General features: G+C 37.1%; 1 protein-coding gene across 4 annotated transcripts in view; it reads right to left on the minus strand.

Moving 5' to 3' along the window:
- The window catches only part of GRM8 (glutamate metabotropic receptor 8), a 505336-nt gene extending 481153 nt beyond the window's left edge, over positions 1-24183 (minus strand). For 3 of the 4 annotated variants that reach the window (XM_087969395.1, XM_087969394.1, XM_087969392.1), the window contains exons 1-2: positions 23201-24183; positions 6320-7176 (exon numbers count right to left, since the gene is read on the minus strand). In XM_087969395.1, coding sequence (XP_087825521.1) covers positions 6320-6829 — 510 coding nt within the window. In that variant the 5' untranslated portion in view covers positions 6830-7176; positions 23201-24183. Of the gene's footprint in view, positions 1-6319; positions 7177-22321; positions 22427-23200 lie in introns of those variants that run through there. The other variant, XM_087969393.1, reaches the window with a different exon arrangement.
- Positions 24184-25148: the final 965 nt, after the last annotated feature.

Genomic DNA, 25148 nt, shown 5'->3' on the forward strand with positions numbered 1-25148 from the left:
CACTTATTCAATCAGATGTAAAACTACTTGCATGGATTTACACCAGCAAACACCATTAAACTTAACATAATTTCTAGGAACTCCCTACAGTTTCAAATAAAAGTTATTCCCATCCTACTAGATGATATTATGGAGAGAATCGGAGATCTTTTTCATGTGAATTAAAAATACAAATACAATAAACATGGTACTAAAGCTGAATGGAGCCAGAAAACTGAATAAAATCTTACTCACTCAACTTTTTGAAAAGACACTGGAAACCCATTATGTTCTTAAAGCAGTTTGTTTTCCTTCACATCTAGTAATATTGCAAGGACATTGCAGATTCTCAAAAATATTGTGCAACTGAATTTTCTTTCTTACACCAAACACTAATGAAAAAGTTAGTACAATAATCTGTATATCTCAAATTCTTTCACCTGAAGAAAATTAGTTTGAACTAATGTTGATGCTAATCTATTATGTTAGTGGCATCCAAAAACTAATGTTTTCCAACAACGTATTTACAAAGGTGTTTGGGGATTGATGGCTGGATTGTTTCGCAAACCTATAACCGTTCATTGCAATCATCTCCAGACCAAAAAGGACATATGTAAAACTGAAGCATTACTTAAAATAACATCCCATTGAAATATACTCTTAACTTGGTTACAACTGATATATATCACTAGATCAGGAGCCTTCAAACTTGACAGCTTTAAGACTTGTGGACTTCAATTCCCAGAATTCCTCCACCAGTCATGTTAGCTCAGGAATTCTGAGAGTCTTAAAGTTGCCACAAGTCTTAAAGTCTTAAAGTTGCCGAGTTTGAAGACCCTTGCACTAGATCATTGCATGGCTACTCATGGATATTGCAAAATAATAATTCTCATGCAATAAATGTGCTATCTGTCTCTCTGAAGTCAGAATCAAAGCATGTTTGTCTATCAATAACCAATCTTTCAAAATACCAATATCCTTAATAAAACCAACTCTTGTAACAGTCTTCCTTGATGTGCAACAGTCTTCCTTACAAACAAGTTTTACAAACAACTTGCATTTTTATACTTTTTAAAACAAATTAAGCTCTATAATTCATATTCAATGGACTTACAGTGGGAAAAGAAGCTAAATTCAATGGATTTAATGGATTTTCTTCTGGGTCATCATGATGAGCTCATGTTTCATGTGCACTGTCCTAATGTTGTGAAGAATTTACTCACCTTTGGTCTCCTAACAACTTATGACAATTGCTGATTAATTTCAACTCTTCAAGTTTCATTTCTGCCATCAGCATGTGAGGAATTCATCTTGCCACAAACTTATTAATGCTGAAGAACATAAATAATGTGGCCCTACATTCCTGTAAAATGCCAAAGGGATAGCAATTTCCCTTCGAGTGATCTATTGATTGTCCTTAATCAGTTCATCAGTTTTCCTATACAAAAACATTTGCTATCACAGGTTATCCACTTCATTCTTAATAACACAAATCATCTCTTCCCAGTTCACCATCTTTACATGCTTTTTGACCCAGCTTAACACAGTACTCAAGTTAATATAATCCCTATACATTACTAGAATTTGATAGTGAATGTCAATTGGAGGAACATCTTCACCAGTCAAAAATTCATTTGTGGCACATTGCTTAAAGTTCACTGATGAGTATTCACAGCAGGTTTCCATTTCACAAAGAAGAGCAACACAACCTTTTCTCACATCAACTTTCTGTCCACTGAAGTGAAAGAAAGGTACACATCGGAGAAAGAAACGAACACTTCAGAGCTTCTAGTGTGTTAGTACTGTCATCTGCTCATGATTTAGCACATAGGAGGGCATAACTTTCATTTTAATCCTTGTACATTAGTCAATGCAACAAACACACACAATCTATCCAAAGACCTCAGTTGTGTACTGCAATTATTAGGACAATCAGAATTCTTTAGCGACAACATATTACTATAATGGGAATTAAAACAAAATTTAGCTTCTTTTCCCACTGTAATTCCAACTTCTATAAATCTAGCTGCTATTAGGATAACAATAACAAAGTTTTTGCTTGATCTCAATAAGGTATAATGGAATGTTTCAAAAATATGTGGTTGTGGGGTTTTTTTAAGTAGAAAGATGGGTTAGTCATATAAAGGAATTTATCATAATATCTCACTGATTTTGTTTTAACCAAGTTTGGTTGCAGAAGCCATAGCGGCCAGCTTCTATATAATACTAAATCATAAAATTCATTTTACAAGTCAAAGCAGCTAGATTGGAGGTGTCAAACTGGCAGCCTGTGGACTGGATGCGTCATGAGCAGGCCACGCCCACCCCAGCTCCACAAAGGAAAAAAACACTGTGAAACGTCACATGATGGCAACGTGACGCCATGAGTTTGACACCCACAAGCTAGATTCACAAATCACACAGAGCCAGAATAAATCACATTAAGATTTGGTATAATATGTAAACTCAGCCACTGCAAAGCTAGCCTTCAATTCCTGCCTTAAGTTTTATTTTTACAGATTACTATGAAATAAATGTTTCTTAGAACTCGTAGAACCAATCAGTTGCATATTTTATTCCCCTCCTTAAGAACTAGTTTTCTAATATTTACACATCCAAATATGAACAAGCCCTACCTAAGATTTAATTTCTTCATAGTCAGCTCTTTGGATTTCCTTCCTCACTCTTGTTAAAGATAGTGGGAAGAATATCTAATTAAAACCTAAAAGATGCCTCCTGCTCTTGCTAGTAACTGTGTTACATCAATTAAATGGGTAAGTAGAAGCTGTCCCCAGAAGGAGTATCATGTGATCCAGTATTGATTAAGACTGCAGTGGAATGTTATTTGCAATTGCATTGCACAATGGCAATCAGGAAGTAGCTGTCATGCTTTCAAACGACAAATTGCTGGCATCTGAGACAATTCATAGGCTCCCTTTCTTTTTGCTGTTCTCAAGTCACAGTTAATGCATGTTCTACAGGGATTAGTTTCTTAAATCTGTCTCCTTCACTGTCTTCGGCAGTTAAGAGAGAGAGAAAGAGACAGCTATAATTTAGAGGACCCTGTATTAGAGATGATGTTAACTAACCGCAATGTCTATCAGAATTTCTCAATTTCATATTATTTAATAGGATGAAATTTTAATAATCAAAAAATTTAAACAAATAAATATGCAGCAGCCAATCTCACTAAAGACAGCGTTGTAGTCAAGGAGGATTCAGAATTCTGTATTATTCCCTCAAATCTTCATTTCAGTGGCATAACTTTATGAAGGATTGGTTTCATGCAACACTGTGGACCTATAATTTAAAGAGATGAATAGTCAGAATAATAAGTGTTTTTCCTGAGAAATTTCAGGAATAAGAAGCAGCTAACAAATAACTAACTATACATGTGTTTATAGTGGGGCTAAAGTCTGCCCAAATATGAGAAGCAAAGGAACATGTTGAAATTAACATTAATTTGTTTTAAAGTTGCTGAGCACTTGGTATCTCTGTGTATTAGCAAAGGAAGATTGAGCTTCATCTATACCTTATGTTTTTATAAAACAGGTTGTATAAAATCCTATAGCTATCCATCTTTCAATTGCATCTTAATAAGAGCGTTTTGGAGCTAGGTGGTGACGTCCTCCTTTTCTTTTCATCTCTAACAAGTCAACCTGATCAGGCTTCTTTTTCTGGCTATTATTCACAGGCTCTTAAGAATGAAACAGTATTTTAATGTTCTCAAGACTGAAACACAGAACCCCTTTTTTAGTGCAGACAATTAACCCATGCAGCTGAGTGCCCTGATTATAACCAAGACAAAATGAGAAAAGTTTGATTTGCTTCATTCCTAGTCAACAAGGAGCAGGATTATAAATCTTAATAAGAGGTTATCAGATCTACACTGCAAAAATTGGACACCTATTATACGGTAGCAAATATAAACAAAAAATTCCTCTTTACTTTTTTATTATCTAATATTATCCCAATTTTTTCTCTCCAAATCTGACAGCTCTATAAAAGATACTGTTTTTAGCATATATTGAACATATCCCAAATTCAGGGTGCCATCATCAATTGGTTATCCACTAAATCTTCTTTTTTTAAAGTGTTGCTCCCTAATGAATTCCAGTTGAATTCATCTATCAATTACATTTGACAAGTTAAGATGTGACAGGTTTACCTTTCCAATGCTTATGCTTTATGAATTAAACAAATATATTATGAAGTCCAGGAATAACATGTCAGTGTGATTATTATTCTGAAGTGAACTGCTAAAATTCATCCAGGAAAAATTATAACCTTGTAAAACTTGAGAAGTTACCTTTTTTATAGGCACATGTTTATATATACTTTTACACAGACCACAATTTCTGGAATTTCAAACATACTTCAATGTTTACCTCCTCAGCATTCTTATAAACCAATATAAATGTAAAACTGACAGCTGATCATCCATGATTCGATAATCAAATAAAACCAGCCTAGAACAATATATAATTAATCAGAAGTTGTCTGTGCCATAAGAGGTAATTCACCTGGTAGCTATATTGATTTCAGTTCAATCATTCATTACAGTGACAGGTTCCTGAACAAAGTTCTCCAGCAAAACTCCGTATCAAAAATTCCAGAATTCAGAAGAGTCATTTAGAAAAGCCATTTCTTTTTCTTTTCCAAATTCTCATACAGGATAATACAGAAAGCACAAATACACAAATCTAAATATTATCAAAAGACCTACCTGTAATTTTAACCTCTCTACATTGCATGACTTAGGGTTTAAGTACCTAATGATTTACCTCCTAGATAAGTAAGAAGGGTGGTGACTAGGCAGGGACTTTTTTTGTAGTGAGTCTCTTATTTGATTTTAAATTGCTTTTCTTAAGAACTTAAGGCCTTAGTAGTTAGAACTGTGCCATTTCTTCTGAATCAAAATTTAACAGCTTGATTTTGGTATATCTTTACAAATATTCTGTGTTGTTCCAAATACTCCTTCATTGAACAGAAGCAATTAAAGTTAGTAAATGATAAATATAGTTTTACACATAAATCTAAACCTGCATATGTGATTTATTAGATGTCAACCCTTAAAGGAGTAATTACTGGTGAACATGATTTAGGGAATATCGTTGCAATTAGATTCTGCTTGTAATTTTCTAGGAACAACTGATAGAATTCTGGACTGGATAAGTTTTTAGTATGATCTATAGCTTTTGTCATGAGCATTCACAACTGGTTTTAATTGTATTTTAATCTCTCTCTTTTTTTTTTTTTTTTTTTGCTATTTTTGCTTCTCCCATTACTGTTTTTCCATTCTCTTCCAGCTTAGATTATCACTGTCACAGTAAGAAACTCCCTGTCCCATAGGGTACTATGGTTATTTTTTTTATAAAGTTTTATTAATTTTCTATTATTTACATTTTGTTAGTGCTTAATAAACATCATGTTGTCTGGGTTATTTTATTTGATTAGCAGCAATCTAAAGAAAATGGAGGATTTGGACTACCAGATTGACTTTTATATTACCAAGCATGTGTTATAACATGGCTAAAAGAATGAAAAACTGTCAGACACACGAGACTGTTATATTTAGAAAGACATGATTTACAACTTGAATTGCATGGCTTCTTATGGTATAAGAAGAATATTATTCACAGATGTCAAAATCAGTATATAAGAAACCATTATCTGTATGGGGAAAAAAATAAAAACTAAGATCTATTTGAGAATCCCAGAATGTCTCTCAATGATGGAAGCATTTACATATCCAAATCTGGTGAAGTTTGGAAAAATTGTGACATATAAAGACATTTTGGACTCTGAATGTACTATGTTTTGTTTTTCTTTCTGCTAGAACCTTCTTGATGTTTAAGAAAATTTAAAATATGAAGTACTTTCAGTTAAGTATGAAAGTTTAGAATATACTTATATTGAAGTATTATTCATAACATTAAACAATATTTTACTTTATAAAATATCAATAATGATCAATTCCAGTACCATCCTTACTCAAACACTAGCATGATCATATCTGAAGCAAAATACTTTTGACAGATGTTAATATAGTCTACAGGGAGCACAACTATTGTATAACTTGACTGAAGATTGGTACACTTCTATCTGGGATGTCATCTTGTTCCACTATGCAGCTTTGGGATGGATGCACATGGAGCACTGAGTAAGGAAGGAGACACACACCTAGCCAGCTAGATCAGCCTGGTGATCCATGGAGTGACAGATGTTGCAGCCAGATCACCCTCACATTCTGTGTTGATAGATTCCTTGCTATGATATCATGCAATGAGTGGTAATACTTGCCTCTGTTTCTAAAAATAGAAAATGAGGATCCACTTACCTTAAAAAGTCTTAAAATGTTAGCCACCATGATGGACACTGAACTCGCTGCTGCACCTATTACCCCGGTTATCTTGTCTGGCTTGGTAAAAATAGGAGGATCTCCATTAGCACATTTTACATCAGACCCATCTTTTTCTATCAAAGCTTGAACAAAAGTTAAAGACTGCTCCAGAGCATAAGTGTCTCTGGAACATGTGTCCAGAATCCGAACACCCAATGTGACATTGGCAAGAAGATCAGGGTCCTTATTGATCTGATCAATTGCATATAGCATTGCCTCAAGCCGATGGATTCCCTTTTCTTTCTTGAGTTCACCACAAGGTACTCCTCTTTCTCCCTTGGCATGGACAGGAAACAGTCCTCCCAAGATTACATCTCCATCGAGTCGAATGGAATGGGCATATTCCTGGCCATAAGTTCCTCGTATCATAGGAATTACCCAACAGAATCTGGCTGCAAGCAGGAAAAAATGATGGCAAGATGTTAGAAGCTTGTCCTTGTATACCATTTTTTCTGAAGATGGTGTTGCAATCCAAGATCCAGATTTTCTCCTTGCTACAGGAAGTAGTGGATATTTTGAAACTACCTCTTCTGAAGGCTATCATCAGTCCCCAGTGATTCAGAATATAGGACCTTGTAGTAGGTAGAAAAGAAGAGCTCTTGGTTGTTATTTTTAATAAATGTCTTTAAGTAGTTTCTGACATAAAGAATCCATTTCAGTTAAGTATGCCAAGAGGTTTGCTTGCTTTTCAAGTGTTTTCGATGACTACAAATTAATATTGAGTAAGCGTTCCCAGAGTCAGGAAAAGGCCACCAATTCAAATCCTTGGATAATATCTTGTAACTGAAATTCTCCTGAAGTATTAAAGAAAGAGAATGTTTAGTTAATTTATCTTATGGTAGATGTTGCCATTTGTATTACTTCTTTATAGCAGCTTATTTCTGAAATTTTACCCTCATTTTCTCTGAAGTCAATGATTGCATTCACACATCAGGCTGAATTGGGCTTTGTCTAATTGTGATTTGCAGAACCAGCGGGAAACAAGTCAAAGTCAGTCTTACAAATAACAAAACAACCAAGTTTTATTGGTCCATGTTCTGGCTTGGTTTCCCCACCCCACCCTTTGTTTAATTATTCTTCATTTACATATTTATATATTAGACAGAAGCTTTGGCGGGGCATAAGATCAAATAAGAAATAATCCAAGATATTGTAAACAAATTTTTGGATGTCATGGTAAACCGGAGTGGCAATAATTAAGCCAAAATTGTACATAGTTTCATATTAAATGTTTAAATAAATAATTCACTGACCCATTGTAGTAACCCCATAATTTATGGCTTAGCACAATGTGTAAATTCACGCCATCTGTCCAGTGTACTATCAAAAATGATGCTTTACTCTACAAATTTCATGCCCCATATTCCCCCACTATGAAATTGCCAACTTTTGCTAATTCTTGACCAGGACTCTAATATGGCATCTGTTAAATTTTAATATTGCATTTACCTACAAGAGAATGATAAAAAAAAAAGGATGAGCATTCCAAAGTCTGTGAAAATGTTTCTGACTGAAGTATCATGTGATGATGGTAAAAATATCTCACTGGGATTTCAGGCCAAAATATGTACTTGAAAATGAAACAGAGGTGGTGTGAAACAGAATTGTCTGTATCAAAGGAGAAAGTGACTGTATTTAGAGAACAAGGATGCGTGAAATATGCATCATTTCCCTTTTTATTTCAATTCATATTAATTTAAAGAATGTCATATTCTTATAGGGAACACCAAGTTCCTTATGCTAATTTAAAAAGTATTCAGACCCAACAAAATAACCTCCTTGGTACATCAAAAGTATGATGCAGTACAGAAATGTAGATTTTGTCTTACTGCACTGCACTCAGATTCTTAAAGTACTAGCATTTGAGATAAAGAATATCAGTTTACATATGTAAATTGTACAATTTTGTATAAAAGCAGAATGTGACTCAGCTAATAAGTGCTTTTCCTTCTGGTCTCTAGTGAGCTTCCTTTGCTGCCAATTGGTTTTTGGCACACTAAAGAAGCAATGTGCTAGTGGTTTAAGATTCACCATAGCCCCAAAACCCCATAGAATATTGTTCAAGCAGTAATACTCTGAATAAGTTATACTTATTCAGTAATACTCTGAAATCAGTGTTTCTCAACCTTGGCAACTTTAAAATGTGTAGACTTCAACTCCCAGTGAACAAAGGAGTTGACATCTATGTATCTTAAAGTTGCTAAGTTTGTAAAGTGAGGTATCATCAGTATGTTGATAACACCCAGTTGTATATCTCCATTCCTAGTGAGTTAAGTGATGCTCATTATTAATGTTAACTATATACTCTCGGTATGTTGGCCATCATTTTCTTTTTTTACTTAGTGTTTAATTTTAATTTTAATTATGATTTTATTGGTTTTTATGTATTTTATTATGTGTTATGCCCCCAGGAGTCACTATGTAAGATGGGTAACAATACAAAATATGTTAAATAAACAATTATACCAGCTGCTGCTTTATTTATATCATCTTTTGCAAAACCCTGCTTTTCTGAAAACGGCCTTGATTGTGAAAGGTCCCTTTCACACAGGGGCACGACACCAATTTGAGATTAGTATCAATTCTGGATCTCCATTTTATTGCAAGGGCCAGCGGCCTAGAAAGTCATGTTGATCCATGGTTAATTAAATTTACAATCTAGAGGAAATGCTGCAAAGATCATTTTCTTTGGGGTGGCAAATGAGTTTTCTTTCAGCCTATTTGTTATGCCTTACCCAGTCACACCAAAGTATGAGGTTTTGTCCTCTGAACATTCAGTGGCTAGGAAATGTGTAACTCCCCCTTCCCTAAAATATAGTTTGGAAGAACAAGGTCTGTTTGCCATGTTTTACATCTTCGGGCAGATAGATGGAGTGAGCACTGATCTGCAGCATAGCAGGGTGGAGCTGTGAAGTGCCATGAAACTACTTCAGAAGATAAGAGAGGCAAAGCATATTGCCTTTAGGAAGTGTGGTTAGTCAATACAACACAAGTACAATTTCTGACAGCTGTTGATGCAACCTTATTCATTTTCATTCAGAAGCACTTGTGCATAGGATTGGAACTTGAAATATGCTTTCTCCAAATTCAAATTAAGAAGCACCCTGCAAAAGATTTATTTCAAAAGCCTGTCAAAGTGAGAATAATTTTCCTGCAAAGCAGTCTGAGTATTAGAAGTGTTTCCTCTAAGTGAAAACACTTCTACGTTGGTTCCTATTCCTTTGGCTATTCAGGGGGAATTATCCTTCTCAACCTGCAAACTAATTTATGGCTGTTAACCTGACCAGTCAGCCCTGCTAACACAGGTAGATTAAAGGAATGATTGCTGGACATGTAAACATAATTTGCTTCATATTAAATAATCTGTGAAAACAAGTGGAGATTCAAAAGACAGCTCTGTCATTTGAGTGTGTATCTTGTTCTACTTTTTCTTACAAAGTGAGCTGAAACCCGTAGCCATGGAAAAATCAGATATAAAGCTTCTTACATCTTCCGATTCTTGCTGGAAATAACGTAGAGTGCCTAGCCAGCAGTGACAAATGGCTATTTTACTCTACCCAGTAATGATGGCCATGGGTTATCTAATAATCAATTTATTCCCAATAACCATTCAGGCATGGTAGGCAGGCATGACCCATTGAAACACTGGTTGTAATCACACTATATTCAGATTCCAAGGATTACCATTAGAGCAAAGTTTTTGTTTGTAGGCTGTGTACTCAATGTAGTATTTTTATAAACAGAATTAGAAATGACATGGTTCCCCCACTCCGACCATAGTAAGTCATTATTAACAACAGTGAATTGCATTTCACTTTGACAATGGGGATGATTAACCTTATGATGCATGTATATGTAGTGTTTTGTTCTCCTTATGGGATTTTGTTATACTTTCACACTCTATAAATGTTTCTTATGTTTATAGTGTATGGAAGCAAAAAAGAAATCCCACAAGCAGAATAAATAGTACATATACTTCTGAAGTTCGTGCATCAAAGGATTGGATCATCTCTTCTGCCAAAGAGGAGACATGTGGTGCAGTTTATTCTTGTTGATAGTTAAAACCTGGCTGGATGAGAAACAAATGAATGGTTGGGTGTTTTTAATATGTCACACTACAATGCTATGAAAATTACATTACACTGAATTACTTTTATGTTCTTTATGTCATGCAATAAGTAAAATAAGTAAAATAAGGAACCTCTGTGGTTAGAGTGCAGTCCTGCAAGCTACTTCTGCAGCCAGCTGCCTACAACTTGGCAGTTCAAATCCCACCAGGCTCAAGGTTGACTCAGCCTTCCATCCTTCTGGGTAAAATGAAGACCCAAATTTTGGGGGGCAACATGCTGACTCTGTAAACCGCTTAGAGAGGGCTGTAAAGCACTATAAAGCAGTATGTAAGTCTAGGTGCTATTGCTATTGCTAAAAGCTTTCATTATATTCAATGGCTCATTCAAACCGTATCATTTGTGCTCTATTGATTAATATTAAATATTATAGCAATGCAAATGCAATCGTGTGTGCTCCTGCAACTAACAGAGAAATAATTTCATAAACATTTGTGTTCATTGTTATCAGTGAATTTAGGCAAATTAAAAAATATTGACTAGGCTACAAATCCAAATACCTCCTTTCGATATTCAGTTTTATTGTTATTTATTTCTTGTTGTTGTTTTCATAACTAACATTAATACCTTTTATTATAAATCTGAATTAATTCACCTGTACTTTCAAATTACAGGACCCTTTCTTTAACCAGTAGTTGCATATAACTTTTAAAATTTCTCTGCATTTTTAGGATTAATTACATGTTTATAAGGAAGAATATTATAGAAACATATAATATTATTGATGCTGTTTCAAAGACATTGTTTACATTTTGTAGATATTAAAAACACTATTGCTTTTAATTACTAATAGAGTCACAAAGCTGGAAGGGGATGACTAGTCTGCCCTCGTCTTCAATTGATCATTCCTGAGGTATAATTATATGGCATTCCAATCTCAATTGAGTTGAGAAAAAATAAAGGGAGGAAACTGACCAGAAAAAGAGGATGGAGGAATCCAAGAAAGTCATATGTATAAGTAAGCTTTCTCTAGTAATGCTAGTATTGGTGTTTCTCTCTTGCAGTCATACCGGTCTAGCAATTCAACTAAAATGGTCATGGAGGAAAGTAAGGACTAGAGAGAGTTTGCCCGAAGTAGCTGAAATCTACCAGAAGAAGGTAAGGGGATCCCAGTTGCCACTGAAGCACCAAATATACAGGTAGCAAAGTTTTGCCGGGAAAATATAGAAAACACAACTTCCACATTGGATCTCCAAACCTGAACTTAGTTGACTTCAGCAATAGGCAGCGAATGAAAGTAAGATTACATCATATTGACATATCAGTAAAGAATAGTGAGCTAAGGGTTTTCAAGCTGAAATTAGTGGAAGGGCAGGTGTGCTTTTAGTTATGGGTAAGTACTTGAGTCAATATTAACAGGATTGGGGGAAGAGAACAGGATTGGGGGAAGAAAAAAAAACAGGCTAGTTTGATAGCTACATCTATTTACCTATTAAATTAGAAAATCAAACATTAAGGGGAAATTGAAATGTTTGTCACAAGGAAACAAGGACTGATAATATAATAAACAAATATAGAACAAAGATTCCAGCCCTAAGTATACTGTGATGATACTAACAACTGAACACAATTAGAAATGTGCAGGGATTACTATATTTTCCCAAAACTCATCTGTAACAGGTTTATGCTTAGCATGTAACTCCACACTGACAATGCAAATACAAAAAAGGAAAGAAGGCTAATGGGACTCATCATTATTCTTATTACGACCTCATTACTTTTTACAAAAGTCGCCAATGTCAGCGCCAATGTACTTTATATTAATGGACTCTAAATAATGCATTGCAGCGTTAGCTCCATGCAAACAATTGGGTTCATTTTAGTGAGAGGATTGTGGGGAATTTTGTTTATACTAATTGTACCCAGATGAATACAAATAAAAGTATTTCACAAGATGATTTCCTAAAACTTTTTTATGTGTTATGATTGAATATCAGTAGTAAAGGAACCGGCTGTTAGGAAATATACTACAGACAATTAGCAAAAAAATAATCCCTGGGATAAGATGGTTGGATGCTGTGGTGTGCCTGCCTAACAATATCATCTTGGGTAAGCAATGTTTGTTTTCTATGATACTCTATGGAAGACAAATTTGTATTTTGAAGCAAAATAGAAAGAACGAAGAGTCTTGAAAATAACATGGATAGCTAGGAAAACAAGCAAATGGATCCTAGAGACAATGAAATCAGAGTTCTCATTCAAAATCCAAATGAGCAGTCTCAAAGTCTCATATTTTGAGCGCATTACACAAAGGTCTCATTTTCTTACATCTATAATGCTTAAAAAGGAGGAAGGAATGAGGAGTGACCAGCAGAAAGATGCATGGATTTAATGGCTGCACTATTGGAAGCCCGGAAGATGAGGCACAAATCACCCGAATGGAGATCTACCTATGTGGTTGCTAAGATAATACCAACCTGATGGCACATAATCAATCCAAATGTGTTATCATAGGAAAGTGAAAGTTAACTATTGAATTTCTTTGACACTTTTGACTTGCCTGACCTTCTCTGAAGCCTGTATATAACTCGTGTTTCCCTTTGCACTGGAATTCCACACTTTTATAACAGAGAATCATAATGCCATTAGAAAACTGGAGAAAAGCAAACTTTTCCACCCTTTTATCTGGCTTGATAATTGCCTTAAATCGTATTTTTGAAACGGTCTGAGAGATGGCTAATCAAATGCTTGCCCAGTTCCAGCTACCATATGTCACAGGTAATTCATCTTAAAAAATGCATCTCTACATTTTCTGAATGCACATAGGAGTCTTACAGTGAAAAATATCGTTGATTCCTCTCGCCCAATACTGTGCAAGCTGTGCTAACCTGACACAATGAATTGAAAACTAACAGACCACATTTTAATTTAGTGTTTTGTGCAAATCCAGCCAGTGTAGTTAATTATGTGTCGTGCAAACGCAGATTAATGGAATAAATTATAATTACTATAAAAAGGATAAGCATCATCTGCAAACATCCTCTATGTTGCACTTTTCAGGTTTGTTTCTGGTTTTAAAAATTCAAACAACCAAAACTAAAATATGTTACATAGAAAGTAAATGCTTTGTCATTAATATAAGACTGTATCACATGAATTCATGTTTCATTCAGGAACATTGCTTACGCAAGCAGGGATACACAGAGTCAGATTTTACTTCCTTCGTTCAGCTCTGACCTCAAAAAACATGCACAAAGATCATGAACTCAAAGGTTATTTGCTATAGTGGCCCTTCTGGGTTACTTATCAACTGTGTTTTAGAGAATCTGCAATAACTGATGAGATGGATGGCTGTTTGGGATGATAGACTTTAAGGGAATGTTGTATATGTATATAATTCCATATATAAAATGTTTAATTTGGCAAATGGTCTGGAGACCACGGAATGGTGGCATATAAATAAATCAATAAACATAGACTGACAATCAGCATGCACCTGACCCAATCCAACAAACAAGATGGGGCATACAGCATAATTATGAAACTTCCATCAGCCTGAGATTGTGCTGACACATTTAAGTTATAGATTATTTATTTCTCCTCCCAAATTAAGTATAAAGATTGAAATAGTTGACCTCCCAAAAGCCTTTTTCTCCCATACCAGTGCTTAAACTCCTTGAAAATGCTAAAAAAGTAGAACAAAACATTCAGCCACATCCCTTCCAGGGATGTCATAATTTACCTAATAGTGTTCTGCAGTCTTCAGTAGTGTACCTATCTAATGTTAATTGAATTTAAACATGTATTAAAAGTAAAAATTTCAGCTGACTTCATTCTTGGTGACTTAAGGTGACTTGGTTCTTGGGGACTTTTTTCCTTGACAATAATAAAACAATGTTTGTCACTGTGATCTTCCTAGAATTATTTTAAGCTCCCAATATATAGCTCTGACAGTTCCTAAATAATATCCTACACAAGCACTAACCAGATAAAGGTAAAGGTTCCCCTTGCACATATGTGCTAGTTTTTTCTGGCTCTAGAGATCAGTGCTCATCTCCGTTACAAAGCCGAAGAGCCAACGCTGTCTGAAGACGTCTCTGTGGTCATGTGGCCGGCATGACTAAATGCCAAAGGTGCACAGAATGCTGTTACCTTCCCACCAAAGTGGTCCCTATTTTCCTACTAGCATTTTTACCATGCTTTTAAACTGCTTGGTTGGCAGAAGCTGGGACAAGTAACAGGAGCTCACTCCGTTATACGGCACTAGGGATTCGAACCACCAAACTGCTGACCTTTCTGATCTCAACGTCTTAGCCACTGAGGCACCAGGTCCCTTACTAACCAGATACTGCTTAGCTTTTTTGTAATCCGCTTGTCATTTAAGTGCTATCATGCACTGTGATCAAATTAAATGAAATCAAATGTAGATGTTATTCTATTTATTCTTTATTTTCAAAGTTTGTCTCTCCAGCAACTACACGAAGGCCTGTTGTAACTCTTGAATCTTAAAAAATTGTTTACCTTGCTACAAACCATGATTTATGAATTACTAGATTCATACATCATGATAAAGTATGTACATAGTTCATCCAGCTGAATTTCAGGTAGGAATTTCTCACATATCTGTTTGGACTCTGGATAGTACAGAAATAATTTTAGCTTTCTAGCATGCAGTGAATTAACCTAATTCATTTTGCTGTATGCTTTCAAAAGTACAAACTGTACAACATGAAAATGTATTGCATTTTACTTTGATTAGTTAAGCTTCACAGTGTGCCAATGACCTGATCTGATTTTAGAAAGGCATTTGCCAAGAAGATGCTTCTTACACTTTTTGTTTTCAATATTGTAAATAAAGCAAAATCTCCCTTTCAGGTGAATTGGAAGATTTGTATCATAATAGACCAGAATTCCATATAACTGCCATAATCAAGTATTGACATTCGGGCCAAAGAAGGGCATGAAAATAATATATTTCATAGGAATCTTGGTATCTAAAAGAACATACCCCTAGCCCAAAGCAGTTTTAATGCTTCAAAGTCCTTCTCCAACTCTTCATGTCTTTATTCTGTACAGTGATCTAGCACCACTCTGGTGCTAAATGGAAATGGAAAGGAAATAGTAATTCCAAACCATTTCACGTACATTATTTTCAATTACATTTTAAGGAAATGTCAAACCCATTCGGGCCACACGGTTCAGTGATACATTTTGATTCTCAATAGAATGCAAAATTGGTAATGTTCTTGATAGATAAAAACCTGATCATTTGTACATTAAAATATGAATTTCCAACAGTATTTCTTTAAAAAAAAAAAGAAGGGAAATGCCAACTGGAAACATGTTTTTAAATTAAATGTAAATGTTTTGTTTAAGAAATCTGCTTCAAATATATTCTTACTTTAAAATGTTTCCTTAGTTTTGGTTATAAAATACAATAAGGGCTCAATAAAAGTATAATAAAAGACTCGAACCCAAGACTTATCCCATCATAAGGATTTAATAAGCAAGGAAGGGAGTAAAGAACCAAATCTTACATAATTAGAAAAAAAGAAAGAAAAGGTTGGGTTATAGAAGTCTCAGTTAAGCCAAGATTCATGCAAAATATCATTTTCTATCACAGCAAATTACAGGTAGTCTTTGATGTTAGCAACCATTTGATGATCTTACAGGCACCCTAGAAGCTACTTACAACCCGGTTCTGAAGTTCCAGTTGCTGCCCCGCTGCAGTCACATGATTGAATTTTGGGTGCTCAGTCATCAACCTACATGTATAGCTGTTTGCTAGACATTTTGATCACATGAACACAATTTACAATTATTTGCCAAAATCTGGCATTTACTTCCCATTTTGGGTAAAAACATGCCATAAAAAACAATGGCTTCATTTAACAACTGCAACATTCACTTTGCAACCTCTCTAACTGGAAAGCTCCGCTACAGACATGAGGCAAGGACTACCTGTAGTTATTGAAAACATGAAGAAACCACAGTAATATGCATATCACAATTAAATAAAAAGTATATTACCATAAATATTAATTGCATTTAACATTTAATTAAATTAAATGTCTTATTGCTGTTGCTATTCAGGCTAAGTGCCATTCTTGACTGCATGATGGAAGACATTTTTCAAAAAACAGAATGGGGGAGAAGAAAAGGGCAAATCCAGGCTGAAAACTAAATGTAATTAAATCTAACTTAAATGAATTTTAACATGATTAAAAATAGATTGGGGTTTAATTTAAAATAAATAATAATATGATTGAACCTCACAGATTTAGAATTTCCCACTTTTGTCAGATGAAACATTACCATGTGATAACAAGTTCTGTAGGTTCCAGAAGTTATACTTAAATTTTCAGGAATTATATATAAGGAATATGAATGACTCTGGATTCCTATCTTGAGCTAAATAAAAAATGCAAAAGTCCATGGAGCCAACTACTATAAAGGCAAACTGAATGAAACTGTCCTGCTTATGGTGGATTGAAGAACTTGCACCAATAAAGGATGACACTCCAATACACATTAGGGCATTATACATTCACTCAGTTAATTACCTTTTGTGAACATTTGAGACCTAATTCCTGAAATCTGTATTCTAAGTAGGGATCCTGGAATCTCATAGATGTAAATAAGAGAGTGAATTGAAAGGAACAGTCTATAGTGCTTGCAGCTAAATTAATTTTGTTTTTTAATCCAGCTGTAGAATATTTGTTCATTCACACAGGCACAGTCATTATAAGACACAGTTGAAAGCACAAAAATACTTCTACAAACAGAGGATGTATATATTTTTGCAGACTGTTCAATGAGTAAACAATTATATAAGTGAAGAAGCCCAAAGTAGGCCTCTATTAGACTCCATCAAACATGGAGCATCATGACTTAAGTTTTGCTGAATGAATTACAGACCTTGGGAGGATTTTTAAACAGTATATGTTGGAGATGACCTGGCTGAGCCTTAGGGTAGTGTCCGATGAATCAGTTTGTGGTCACTAAGCCCTCATAAGAGACCTAAGTCCAACACTCAGTCCATTAACTTTTACCTGGCACAAATTTGCCAGATAACTGTTAGTAGATCAGATTCATTTGTATAGGTGTAATAAATAACAATAAACTTAGAGCGCTTTTGAACTCTATCCTAATTCCTTGCACCTGACACTATATCAGTAAAATTCTTAAATTTGTTTGTCTATAGGGAAAGGAAAGAATATCAACATATTAACATTTCTTCCATTAATTTATTCAGCCATTTAAAAACTGGGTCAGGTCGGTGGCTTTCATACATTATTTGACTGAATTCAACAGTATGCTACATAAGAAAGCTCTTCCTGTTCTTTCCCCTTCTTCTCTGACCATCCAGCAATAAAGCTGAATGAACTGAGGTTCTAGTATTCATGTTTATCCTTGCTTTTCCTTTCACGCTTCCTAAAAAGCCCTAAATGATGTAAACATGTTTCATGAAGAGTTGCTCCAATTTTTTTTAAAAAAACTATCTTATTACCTATCTTATTACTTTAGTTATCTTTTTTTCTATATTTCTGCATCTAGATTAATTTTAACAAAATGGACTTAAACTGGAAAAACTTTTTCAATAATAATAGATTTCTTTCGAGGTGCTCCCAAGTTCTATTTCATTTAAAGTAAATATATTTTCATACTTCCATTTACTATTACATACACCAATATGAATCATGATCTATCCAGCCATGTTATTAGAATCAAATAGTATTGGAACTGAGAATAACTGGAGAATTTAATTAACAATGATCATTAGAATAAACTTTTTCTTAAACTGCTTTTTCTGCTTTGAGAAGAAATCTGTAAATCTGATTCCCACAACACATTGAAACATGAACCAACTTCATTCAGGTAGTCACATTTCAGTCCATCCTAGATTACAGCTAGTTAGTTTGGGAATGAACCAAATATACAATAGTAGAACAAAAGGTTCACTCAAAATCATTTTGGTCATAATATTTATTGAAAATCTAAGCCAAGGGTTCTGGTTTGAGTAAAGTCAAGGGTCAAATCACATTCTCTCAACAGCAGAAAATACAGGTTGATAAACAAGTATGATTCCAGAAAGAAAACTTGGTAATTTTAAAATTCTGTTTCCAGAGTTCTTTGCAACACACTTACCATCCAACTTTCAAGAAGAGGGCCAAACTGATAATTACTTTTCAGCTTCATATAGGTCTGTATTTCACCACTTCAAAAGATGGTTTATTCTACTTCTTTATAAGGCTGGATCATTGTTCAATTCCTTTTTAATATCAGAAGAGCTTCCTGCATCTCAAGAGGTTGGTGGTGTCCAGTAGCAACCTCACTTACCTCACAGTCACTATAAGCAATTACTTATTTATTGCTTTCTAGTTCATGAAGCTCTAAATCTTTACTTGTTCTTTGATTGTGGAGCAACATGGTACAGCTTTACTTAATTCTTGTATGTAATTATTTACATAATCGTATTATTAATTACTGAATGAATTCTTTATATCAGGGCTACCAGATGCAAAAATCCAAACGATGCAAGATGAAGCAGGCAAATACAGTAGTTGCCACTTATTAGTTGCCCAGTGTTTGCAATTAGATATAATAATTCTATATCTATATACTGTACTTCCTTATAAAAGTTAATACTGTAGTGAAAAAATTGAGGATATGGAATGACTAAGAATATGAACCTGGATTCAAATCTCAGATCAACCATTTGTTTTCTGAGTGTCTTGAGGCAAAATATTATCCTTAATTCCCCTTTTTTGCATGATATGGGTAATAAATTTATTTACCTCACAGAATTCTAGGATGGAATGTTATTGTGTTTTAAAATAATATGTTAATATGTTTCAAACCACCCAGGGTCACTTAAGTGATCTTAATGATGTAGGAGTTTGATAAACAAAATGTCATATTAAAACATCTATATGTCACCTGGAAAAATCTGGACAAATTTTTCAAGTATCTCTTTGCTAGAGATACTTTTCAAGTATCTCTTTTCATCCTACCATATTGAAGCTGCAAATATCCAGATAGTCATGGTGACTATCTGGATATTTGCAGCTTCAATATGGTAGGATGAAAACTAATGATTGTAGAACTACAAATCCCAAAATACAATTCCTGTATTATTGGCTGTATTTGGCTGGGAATCTGCGTTTATAATTCAGCAGGATCTGGAAGGTGAAAAGTTGCCCATTAAGTTCTGGTGAAGCATTTTCAACTCTCTTGTGTGTGTCTTATGTGTATCTACACTTGCTAAGATTATGGTATGTATTATTTTATCAACATTAACTTGGCCCACAACTGAAAATACCATCACATTTATTTGCTAGATTACATAACATATAGATTTTATGTGTTTTAGGTAAGAGTTAAAAGAATTCCAAATCAGATTAGGAACATAGGAATAAATAGAAAAAGCCAAAGTTCCTTTCCATGCTTAAATTGATCCTTCAAATATAGTTTGCTTGGCATTATAGTTTCACATTATTGATGCCTGCATGAAATCCAAGCAGACTTTGCAAAACAGCCTGGAGGACTCTTATCATAGACAACAGACTGCTGCAGCAGTGACCTAAAATACTGTGCTCAGAAAAGCTAAAAACCTGTCTAAGCTTGCAGGAGGGCATCCCTCACGCTGACAAGAATATTCATTTTGAGAAAAATAAATTAAGTTTTTTAAAAAATCAGAAAATCTAATTTCCAAGGCTAGGCCTTCTGACATGCTCAGAAACAGCACAAGACTCATTTGCCCCAAAGTTAACATTACTGGCCTTCTGCTGCCAAGTCACTGTCAACTTGGGTTATTGACTGTCTGGATGACAGTTTTACCCAAACAAATCCTCCTTTGGCACTGCTAACTCTTGAAACATTTTCTTTCATTGTACAAAAGCTGCCCTTTCCATTTTCTGTAAGACTTACAATAATGTGAAGCCACCTGTCCATCTTTCATTTTTAGTACCTAGGCATCCTTCATCTCCATTAAAATATTGCATTAAATCATGTTAATCCTCAAATTGAATCCTTTTTCATTGTAGGTAATCCTTCTGTCCATCACCTGAGTTCATCCAATAGAAAGTAAATATTACTGCAATTTGTGGGACATGCTTCAAACTCCATCTGCTTTAGATAGGGGAAGCCAAATATTCAGGCTGCAAGCATACTTTCACTACTGTGATCTGTTCAAGTGCATGCAAATCTGCTATTACCTTGATAGTAAATTTGCTTCGAAGAGAGCCCTCTGTTGTCAATTTTTTAACCTGTCTTCCTTCAATTCCTAAGGCACCGCAATAGTAATTGAAAAATTGTGTATACAAATATAGCTTGGGCATTTTCTAACTGAACTGTTATCAGTGCATTTCTATTATTTTTCTGCCATTGAGCTACACAGCATGTGAATAGTCAAATTACAATTAAAAAATCTGGTCCATTTTTTGGGTGGGGGGTGGAGGAATCCCACAGGATATTCCATAGCATGCTATTAATTTTTTAAGTGTTTAGTGTGGAAGAGTAATTGTATTTTTTGTTTATACACAAGTGACACCGCTTTTTCTTAAATCAAGAACCATGTGTTATTTTCATTCATATTAATCTTTATATAAGCATGTAACAATTTTAAAACTTCAACATCTCCCCACCCTCTGCAAAAAAAAAAAAAAAGTGAGGGACTTCTTTGTAAAGACAAATATTCTTGATTCATTCTGTATGCTCCTCTAATATATAATTGCTCTTGATTATTTGATTCACTCTGCATGCTTCTAAAAGATATAATTGCTCTTAATTAATTGATGTAGTTAGTGTATGTGTTGAGTGTGATCCATTTATCTGCTTCAAAATATTTGCAGCAAATATAAAGACACATTAGACATCTCCACAAAGGTTGAGAATCTTTAAGCAGATACCTCTGAGCTCCTTCTATAAATAGCTTGCTTTTTTTTATTTACAAGGGAAAGAAACCTCAAGAGGACTTCACTTCCCACTCCTCTAAAACCAGGATTCAGTTGGTGCAGTAGTGTTCAGGGACCTCCAGTCATGTTTTCCACAATTTGACATTAAAATACCCACCAAATATCCAACTTTATAATTGATACCAAGAGACACCATATGCCAATCCTAAGGATATCTCCTCCCTCTGTCGTCTCCCCTCCCCTCCATCGCTGGAACAAATCTTTAGGGAGCAAACCTATCTCTATTTTTCTCTCCTCTCACATGTTGTAGGGGGAGATGCTCGCATTTAAATCCTGAAGAACTGTACTGGGCGGATTTCCCAAACCCCAGGGAAGTTTGGGGCAAACCGCCTTGAAATTCGCGTGGGGGGGGAGGGGGGAAGGATGCAAATATTACTCCAGACTATGTTCAATGGAAAGGTAGTCTCAGACCAAGAAAAAAAAAAAACCAAGCAGAACATTTCAAATGAACAGAACCAAATTAAAAATCAGAAGGTGGAAATTCATAAATGAGCAGAGGAGAAATGTCAGCCCTCTCCCCTTCCTTGTAAATACATTGGGATGTTTGAATTTCAGTACTGCCTTCCCCTTCACTGCCAGATGCCTGTTTGATCGCTGCCTGTTGGGCAAACCCAATGCCTCTTTCCGTAAGAGTCTCCCCTCCTGGTGTTGAACCTCTTCCACAAAGCTCACCCAAAGTCCGGCTCGCACACAAGCTATTCTGATCGCCCTGGCGGCCAAGGTATTATTAACTAAGAGAGAAACTTGCCTTCCCGCTAGTTCTGCCCCTCCCGGGTCGCCCTCCCCGAATTCCCCCCTCCTCCCCCTCGGCCGCATTCCCACCCCAGCCAACCCCCCAAAGGATCATACGCATTTTTTTTTACATGCACACACATATATACACACACACATGATACCTCCTGGAATCCCCCTCTTCGATCTGCATTAGGCACAGCTTCATCCTGCCGGTAGCAGCGGAGGTCAGTGATGGAATTAATAGACGCCAACGCCGCCGCCCGGATAACAGGGGATTAGGTAATTTCAGTCCACGAGCCTCCCTTCTCAGATCTACTCCCCGCCCCTCCTCTCCACACATTCTCCACCACCCACCCCCTCCGCACGGGCGACGGAGTGCCGCCACCCCCGATGGAGCGTCGGACGAGGCAGGGTGATCCCAGATTTGCTGCAAAGAGCCGGGGGGAAATCTGCCAGCGTCGGACGACCGACCCCCTCCTCCCGCCGCCGCCGCCGCTTTCTGTGCACACCTAGTTCTTCCAAAGCTTCGTCCTAAACCTTCCAAAGTTCTTCGGCCGCAGGGAGACTCTTCGGACTTGGGTTTTCGGCCCTGCTCCTTCTTTGCAAGCGAATCTGCCGAGCACGAACGAGCAAACCTCGGCTGTCTGCCTCGCTCTCCCTCCCCCCCCTCCAACCCCATCGCCAGTCAGTAAAGTCTCAACCGAGTCAACTTGATGCTTTTGCGCTTTCAAGTTGCGGCTTTTCCCGGAGGCCTGGGGGGAAAGAAGGAAGGAAGGAAGGAAGGAAGGAAGGAAGGAAGGAGGGAGGGAGGGAGGGAGGGAGGGAGGAAGGGAGGAAGGGAGGGGAGGGAGGAAGGGAGGGGAGGGAAGGAAGGAAGGGGAAGGAAGGAAGGAAGGGGAAGGAAAGGAAGGGAGGAAAGGAAGGAAGGGAAGGGAAGGAAGGAAAGGAAAGGAAAGGAAAGGAAAGGAAAGGAAAGGAAAGGAAAGGAAAGGAAAGGAAAGGAAGGGGGGAACTGACCCCACGCAGCTCCGCTCACTCACCCGGGCTGGAGACGGGCCCTGCGGGGGCTTCCTAGGCGTCCCATTCTCACGCCCGTTGCCTGCTGCCGAAGCGGGGACAGGAGGGAGCTCACTTGTCGCTGTTCTTGGTGCTGAAAGCCAGGCAGCGCTTCCCGAGTCTCTTCCATGTGAATAACAAATAGTCCCACAGGCAGCAGCTATTGGTCTGCCTCGAAAGTCCCGTCCTATAATCCCCGTTTATCAGACCATTCAGCCTAACCGTGGCTTGGGGGCGAAAAAGTATAGGAAGCTTTCTCTATCCCTCCACCCCACCCCGCCACTTCCGCAACGCACATACACACAAGACACCCTTCCAATCCCAAATTAGGACAATTTGCCACCCTGAATGTTCTGAACACTTCTGAAAATGCCGCAGCCTTTGCAAAACGGGAGAGGGGAGGGAAAACAACTCCTAACAGTGCATTAACACCTTCTCCTCTCCTCTTCTTCCCCCACGTTGACTCTGGTTTAGTCAAAAAAAAAACCACGGCAGCTTTTTCGTCTCCCCACCACTTCTTCCTGCGCCGTTTGCTTCCTCCCCCTGCAAAGCTTTCCCGCAAAGCACCCGTTGCTTCTCTTCCCTCCCGTTTCCCTTATTCCGCTCTGACACCGCCAACGGTCAGAAAAAAAGAAATCTTTGCATCAGGTTGGATTTCCAAAGCCAGAAAAAAAGCTAATTAAAGGACCCCGGCGGGAGGAGCGGAGGCAAACGAGAAACAGATGGGGCTAATAAGGATTTGGGGTGTTAACTGCGGTTTCTCTTGAATGGAGACGAGTCATTCAAAAGAAGAAGCAAGGAACCGCGGTGGGGGGGAGGGGGGAAACCAGGGAGACTCCCCCAGAGTCATGCGTGCACACGAGGCCTCATATTAATAGGCTGGGTCGAAAAACAGCGCAAGTTGCGCTCGAAAGCCCGCCGCGTCCTAATGAGCTTCGCTCAGCTAGTAGGTGGTCATTCTGGGGGAAGTCGGTGCGCTGCTGGATTAGTTGTCCATCAAAGTTTGCAAGGTGGACGTTTGAAGTGGCCGCGGCGTCTCTCCCTGGGGTTGTCTCCGAGTTGGGGTGGGGGAGGGGGGGAGGACTTTGTTAAGAAAAATCCCACCCCCAAGGAGCGCTAATTGTTCAGCCGCATGGAGTGAGCTTTGCCCGAGATGTTGAAGGAAGGCGCTCCCTGTGGTTGGAAATGGGAAACTGTCGCGAGGATCTCTGGTGTATTTCAATCTTTCTTATTTAAATTTATCTCCGGAAATAAGGTACTTCCTTTCTCCGCAGCGATATTCGCTTGCTTTCGTTCCCAACATGTGATGCTGAAAGAAAGGGAGGCTGGATCATCAGCCCAGTCTTTTTTGGCTGTTGCTGTGACACGCTGACCGTGTCTTGATGAAAAAGTCCCATCTTGAGGCAGTTTCTGGAACTGCAAGCGAACTATTTCGATCTGCTCGATGGAATTGTTTGTTTTTTTCCCGCCCATCTTTATTCTTTTGTGAAATAAATCACGGACGACGTCGGAGATCCAGGTCGCCTTACGTACTGGAGACAGAGCCGCCTTAGCAAAGGAGACAGGCTGAGCTTTTAAATGAGAGGGAAGTCTGAAGATTGAAGGCCGAGGGATACCACAGAGCAAGCGGGGGGAAATTACATACCGATCTCTCCCAGGGCTGAGATCGTCCAAGCTGAACAAGAGAAAATATTAGCACGGGACGCGGAATTCTGCTTTTTTTTTTATTCCAGCTTTACAGTACATTACATAACATGGGAAAGGCAGCATTATCGAGAAATATTGTTGAACATTAAATAAGACTTAACCTCCTTGATAGTCAAAACATGAACCAAAAAAGTATCAAGCACCTAAAATACTGCTGTGTTTGTCAACAGCGTTAGAATTTCTGAAATACTAAAATAGCTGTCCGTAGCTGTCTGTGAGTTTATC

The sequence above is a fragment of the Notechis scutatus genome, chromosome 6 (genome assembly GCF_049901735.1).
Source record: "Notechis scutatus isolate UNSWTSFEM ecotype Mainland chromosome 6, rNotScu1.2, whole genome shotgun sequence".
Lineage (NCBI taxonomy): Eukaryota > Metazoa > Chordata > Lepidosauria > Squamata > Elapidae > Notechis > Notechis scutatus.